Source organism: Amphiura filiformis, chromosome 4 (genome assembly GCF_039555335.1).
Source record: "Amphiura filiformis chromosome 4, Afil_fr2py, whole genome shotgun sequence".
NCBI classification, from domain to species: Eukaryota; Metazoa; Echinodermata; class Ophiuroidea; order Amphilepidida; family Amphiuridae; genus Amphiura; species Amphiura filiformis.
In genome coordinates this window covers 22,271,920-22,278,292 of record NC_092631.1, presented here as the reverse complement: position 1 = coordinate 22,278,292, position 6,373 = coordinate 22,271,920, and the positions used below count along the sequence as shown (strand labels likewise).

Genomic DNA, 6,373 nt, shown 5'->3' with positions numbered 1-6,373 from the left:
CATTTTATTTATCTATTTTTTTTGGTATTCTTGTTACAGAATGAATGTATCAGTGACTTGCATTATTTTACTGGCGGCTGTACATCTGTCAGTCTCACAGCCAGGTAGGTAGTACACGGTAAAAAACTTTAAAATACTCTTCTAAATAGAGGATTGTATGTTATTGTATAGTATGTTACAGTTAGTTATATATCATTATATCATTCCAGATTGCCTTGGTCATTGTTAAAGTCCACAATAAAGAACAAGACAAGACAGGACAAGACAACAAATACTAGTAGTAGTTATTAATGACCAAGGCAATAATGTAAAGCTTACACATAGCTTTTCTTTTTTTCAAAAATTTAAATTGGAATTTTGTATCCAAGTCCGGGATCCAAGAGCATGTGCAGGACCATTATTCTCTGCTTGGAATAGCTTTGCAGTCAGATAAATAGTAGTAAACTGACAAAACTGGAGTCTTACAAATTTCTCAAGTCTGATCTGACAGCAACTCGCGCCATGAGATGCCTCCCGATCTCCAAGATTACTTCAGCCTGAGAGATGGTCTCTACTCTTTGGATGGCGTTGCCATGCACAACCACCGCATTATTATCCCCCCATCACTCCGCCCTGAGGTTCTGAAGTCCCTCCACTCAGCTCATCAGGGCATCTCATCCATGACCTCACGTGCCGAAGCTTCAGTTTTTTGGCCAGGCATTACATCCGATATCCACCACATGCGCACACGATGCTCACAGTGTAATCGTATGGCCCCATCACAGCCCAATCCACCACCTACCCCACCTGTTGCACCAGTGTACCCATTTCAGTCGATATGTGCTGACTATTTCCACCTTGCTGGCAACAATTACTTGGTCATTGTGGATCGCTACAGTAATTGGCCAATTGTGGAACGGGCAGCTGATGGATCAAACGGCCTAATCTCCAGCCTCAGGCGTACATTTGTCACATATGGAATAAGTGATGAGCTGTCCTCTGATGGTGGTCCGGAGTTCTCATCCACCGCCACCAAGACCTTTCTCAAAAATTGGGGAGTCCGGCACCGTGTATCATCTGTGGCCTACCCTCACAGCAACTGCAGAGCTGAAGTTGCAGTTAAAACGGTTAAACGCCTTCTTACTGACAACACAAACCCCAATGGAGACCTAGACACTGACTCCTTTCAACGGGCAATGTTACAATACAGAAATACACCAGACAAGGGGACTAAACTCTCCCCAGCACAGTGTCTGTTTGGTCGACCCATACGTGATTTCATTCCCCATACACCCCGGTCGCTATGAACCACACCCAACATGGAGAGAGACACTGGCAGCCCGAGAAGAGGCCCTGCGTAACAGACACATGAAAATTGCAGAACGGCTTTCCGAGCACACAAGACACCTTCCTCCCCTTGTTATTGGTGACCATGTACGAGTCCAGAATCAAACCGGCCCTCACCCAACCAAATGGGACAAAACAGGCATTGTCATTGAGGTGCGTCAGTTTGACCAATATGTGGTTCGCGTAGATGGCTCTGGCCGAGTAACCTTACGTAACAGGAAGTTCTTGCGGCGGTATACACCTGCAGTGTCTTGCCAGCCCCATCATTTCATCTGCCCTCCTACACCACCAGTCGTACCTCGCAGACCCTCCCTAGCATCTGCACCCAGCGACCCGAGCAAGGTGACTACATGTATGCCACCACAGGACAACACTGCCCCACCTACTCCAGACACACCCACAACCCAACCAGCACCAAACACCCCTGGACCAGCATTGTCTCTGGATCCGCCACCCTCTTCCACCTGTGACACTCAGCTTCCACAGCGCGCATTGTCACGGTTGCTACCCCACAACTCTCCGGGTCTAAAGAAAACATACACACCACCAAGCCTGCCTTCCGCAGCCCCTTCTGTCCGGCGTTCCATGCGCCTCAAGACTGTAAATACTTAGCTAAGTTGTTTCTCAGTCCTTGATATATATGTGCTCTTTATCCAGGTACCTAAAATAACACACTCAAGGACTTGGGGGGCATAGAGGATTGTATGTTATTGGATAGTATGTTACAGTTAGTTATATATCATTATATCATTATATCATTCCAGATTGCCTTGGTCATTGTTAAAGTCCACAATAAAGAACAAGACAAGACAGGACAAGACAACAAATACTAGTAGTAGTTATTAACTAAACACTAAATTTCACCACGTTTCTACAGCCTGTCTCAAAAAAAATTGTGCAAGTGAAAAGCGCCCTCTGTGGCAATTAGAAAATACCATTGTGACATGATGCTTACATCAACGTCAAGGACATAGTCTTAGCTCTCAAATACCGTTTGTTCTGTTCAATTTTTCTTTTTAATCTCGAGATATGTTTAGTTAACAACGAAAGGGTAAAATCACAATTGTGCCACTTTTACTAGGGAATAAAGCTGTACATGTAAATCAATGATAGCTGATGTTGATGCGTCTAATGCAGTCCCTCCTTCGGGGCTCGTGCATTAGACGCATCAACACCAGCACGCGTGCATTATTTTATCTAATTTCATTAATTTGTCAAATTTCATGAACTTGTCAAGTTCATTAACCTATAAGTGTGCAATATTTGTTTGTCTTTTAACATGTCTTGAATAAACAGTACTTACCATGGTAAAATCATTGACCTGGACATGTATTTAATTTTACAGCAGAATGTGAAATATTTATTTATCGTTTCATTTGTCGTAAGTGGGAAAAAGAGAATCATTATACCTTTATCATGATAAAACACTAAAAACAATTTTGTATTGTTGTGTAATTGATGCATTCTTTTGATTTCACGAAGGAACTCTTGATAAACTTGATACTATCATTGGTTTACATGTACAGCCCTCTTCCCTAGTAAAAGTGGCACAATTGTGATTTTACCCTTTCGTTGTTAAGTAAGCATATCTCGAGATTGAAACAAGCAAATTAAACAGACTAAACGGCATTTGAGAGCTAAGACTATGCCCTTGACGTTGATGTAAGCGTTATGTCATAACGGTATTTTCTAATTGCCAAAGAGGGCGCTTTTCACTTGCACAATTTTTTTTGAGACAGGCTGTAAACATGTTTAACTCCTAAACACTAATGTCAAATTCCAAGACTTCATGTGTTTAATTTTTAACGTAAGCCATCAAATTTCAAAACATGTTTTGATAGCAATTAAAAATGTTTAGAAACGTGGTGGTGCAAATTTTATATTTAGAAAAGTGTTTAAAGTCCACTTCTTTTTATTTTTTTCTTTTTTTTCTTTTATTTTCTTTCTTTCTTTCTTTCTTTCTTTCTTTCTTTTCTTTTCTTTTCTTTTCTTTTCTTTCTTTCTTTCTTTCTTTCTTTCTTTCTTTCTTTCTTTCTTTCTTTCTTTCTTTCTTTCTTTCTTTCTTTCTTTCTTTCTCTCTCTCTCTCTCTTTCTTTCTCTCTCTCTCTCTCTCTCTCTCTTTCTCTCTCTCTCTCTCTCTCTCTCTCTCTCTCTCTCTCTTTCTCTCTCTCTCTCTCTCTTTCTTTCTTTCTTTCTTTCTTTCTTTCTTTCTTTCTTTCTTTCTTTCTTTCTTTCTTTCTTTCTTTCTTTCTTTCTTTCTTTCTTTCTTTCTTTCTTTCTTTCTTTCTTTTTATTTGTTCTTTCTCCCACACACTCACATACCAATTCAACGCATAACACGCATTATAGAGTTTATAGTCAATAGCGACTCCACATACCCCAATGCCCGATGATTATAGGCCTACATGTGAATCCAGAGGACGGTAAACGCACATTACAACGCACTCAGTACGCCAGTGACCACCCTTTATCGTTATGCATATCGTGCTAAAATTCGATTGATACATGTTGCATGTTGAAATCAGCATTTAATTCAAAATACACATTTTTGCTTTGAAATCAATTTTCTCAGTCAAATAAAAAACAATAATTTAAAAAATAAATAAAAACATTGCACTTAGATATACCCTTTAAAAAAAAACCCTGGTGTTAAAATTAGACATGAAATTGTGTCTTTTAGTGCAAGGTGTTTTATTTTTATAGGCCTCAACTTCACCCGTGAGCTTTTTTTTAAATTAACTTTTTAGCGTTTCAAAATAATATAGTTCGCTAAAGAAAGACTAATTTTTCCCACCTCTATAATAAAATAAGTTTGGTCAGAATATCCGTTTTGATTTCACCTTTTCTTTTCACTTGCGACTGCCAAAAATGTCCAACTCAGTACTCCATTTCTAATATAACCAGCAGAAATAATCGATATCTCATTAGAGAATGAATTAGGAGAAAACCTTCTGATAATTACAAACACTCGCTGAGCAGCAAGACCTTCCCTCTAAGCTTTTAATCCGATAAGCTGATTATCTATTTGTTTTCATGAATTGTAAGACATTCTTTGGTGTATTACTGAGCTCAATCATCTGAAATTACTGGAGGGTGAGCCACCCAGGCTGGTGGCTCAGCATAGTATTTTATTAACAGAAGGTTTTCTCCAAATTAATTTCCTAATGTGGCTTGCAAAATCATCCTTCCATGGGTACATTTGCGAGTTAATTTTGAAAAAATATGGAGTCGGAATTGAAAGATGGTGTGATCAAAACCTGACAATAGCATATTATAAATGGTTTCAACGTCTCACTGAAAGTCTTTTGGATGACTTACAGTTCTATACTGCGACAATTATTCACGTGTTTCTTTATTTTTCTTATGTGCATTTTTTGTTGCAATTTTAAGATAGATAGGTCTAGATAGATAGATTTGAATAAGAGTATATTACGTTAACGTACCGTTACGTTATGCTACGCAAGTTATGTTCACATCAACGTCATGTCCATATCGGGAATGGAGAAAACGATAGAATGACAAGCAGTCATCAGGTAAATACCTTCCATTCCAACTATTCTTTGCTTGAATTTTTTATTATTATTACAGGATCGGAAAAACCTGCCTTTTCCGTATCCCTCGCCTACCACCAGCTACCAAATTATGGCGGTCAGGTGGCCAGATTTGACACAGTCCACGTCGATATTCCCGGCCACAGTTACAACACAGGTACAGGTGTGTTTGCTGCACCCGAACAAGGGACCTACGTGTTCAACGTCAGTGCGCTAAAGTACCTGAAGGGCAACAAGATGTTTGTTAGATTGAGGCATAATAACAAGGACGTCGCCAGCTTGTATAGTGATTCTGCTGGAAACGGACAGAACATTAGCCACACGGTGATCTTGTATTTGGAGAGAGGAGACCAGGTTTGGGTGTTTCTTGATACCAATGGTGAAACCGAGGATGATTGTGGTTTGAACGGAAATGGTTATTCCACATTTTCGGGTTTCATGCTATAGGGTGTGTATAATCAAGGTTGTCATCGCGGACATTAATATCTTATTTTTGATTCTCAGTATACCGTAAAACCTCGTCTACAAGCATAATAGTGTTTTTTTGTGAAAGCTAAATTAATCCAGGCGCCATCCATCGACATAATTATTATTGTAAGACCAATCTATTGTATTGGCATATTTTCGGCTGTGTCGTATTAATTTTGCTTTCATCAAAAACAAAACACTCTATATGCTTGTAGACGAGGTTTTACGGTATTTATATAATCTGAAAATTGGTAGCTAAAGACTAATACGGTATTCTTAAAGGAGTATTTCGTGATCCTAGCATGATGCTCTTTTTATGACATTTCTCAGTAGATATCCACAAAAAAAGCTTATTCCCAAAATTTCAGTTGATTCTGAGTTTTCGTATGCGAGTTATGCATATATGATTATGTGTATCATACTGCTCCATAGACAATGTGTTGTAATTTCGTTCTGGTATACCAGAACGAAATTCAAATTTCACGATATCTTTGCAAAACGAATTAATCTGCAATAAATTTTTGTACATAAACATATGTAGTCAGAGGTTTCCAGTGATATAAAAATCTCAACTTTTTTTTTTTAGAAAAGTGGGGGATGATGCTGTGGATCACGAAATGCCCTTTTAACTTAATATTTGAGAACTTTGAAAACGTGGAAATCAGCTTTTTTTCTTGTCATGGTGAACTGTACTATTGCTAACGGACTTCATGATTTTAAGAAAAACACGTACGCTGTAAATCATACATGTAATTATATACCGTGTGTCAGAAGTCTGTTCCTCCCCCATAAGAAAACCATTTTAACATGCTTTAAATTAAACTCGCACAATTAATTTGATATTAATTTGTTACTGGTTATTGTTTTGCATTAATATAAATGTCACTTAGCAATTTGTTGTCTTTTTATGGTCGATAACTTCCGAAAGTCTGCAAACCTCGGTTTTTCCATTGAAAATCAAGGTTTGCAGACCTTTAAATATGTCAAACATACAAAATTAGCTCTAAAATTCTAGAACAACGGCCGAC

The 6,373-nt window shown here is 38.4% G+C and overlaps 1 protein-coding gene across 1 annotated transcript; it reads left to right on the top strand.

Moving 5' to 3' along the window:
- LOC140150700 (complement C1q tumor necrosis factor-related protein 3-like) lies at nucleotides 1–5,862 on the top strand. The gene is made up of 2 exons (XM_072172783.1): nucleotides 1–104; nucleotides 4,915–5,862. The coding sequence occupies exons 1-2, from the start codon at nucleotides 41–43 to the stop codon at nucleotides 5,322–5,324; spliced, it is 474 nt and encodes a 157-aa protein (XP_072028884.1). The 5' UTR covers nucleotides 1–40; the 3' UTR covers nucleotides 5,325–5,862.
- Nucleotides 5,863–6,373: the final 511 nt, after the last annotated feature.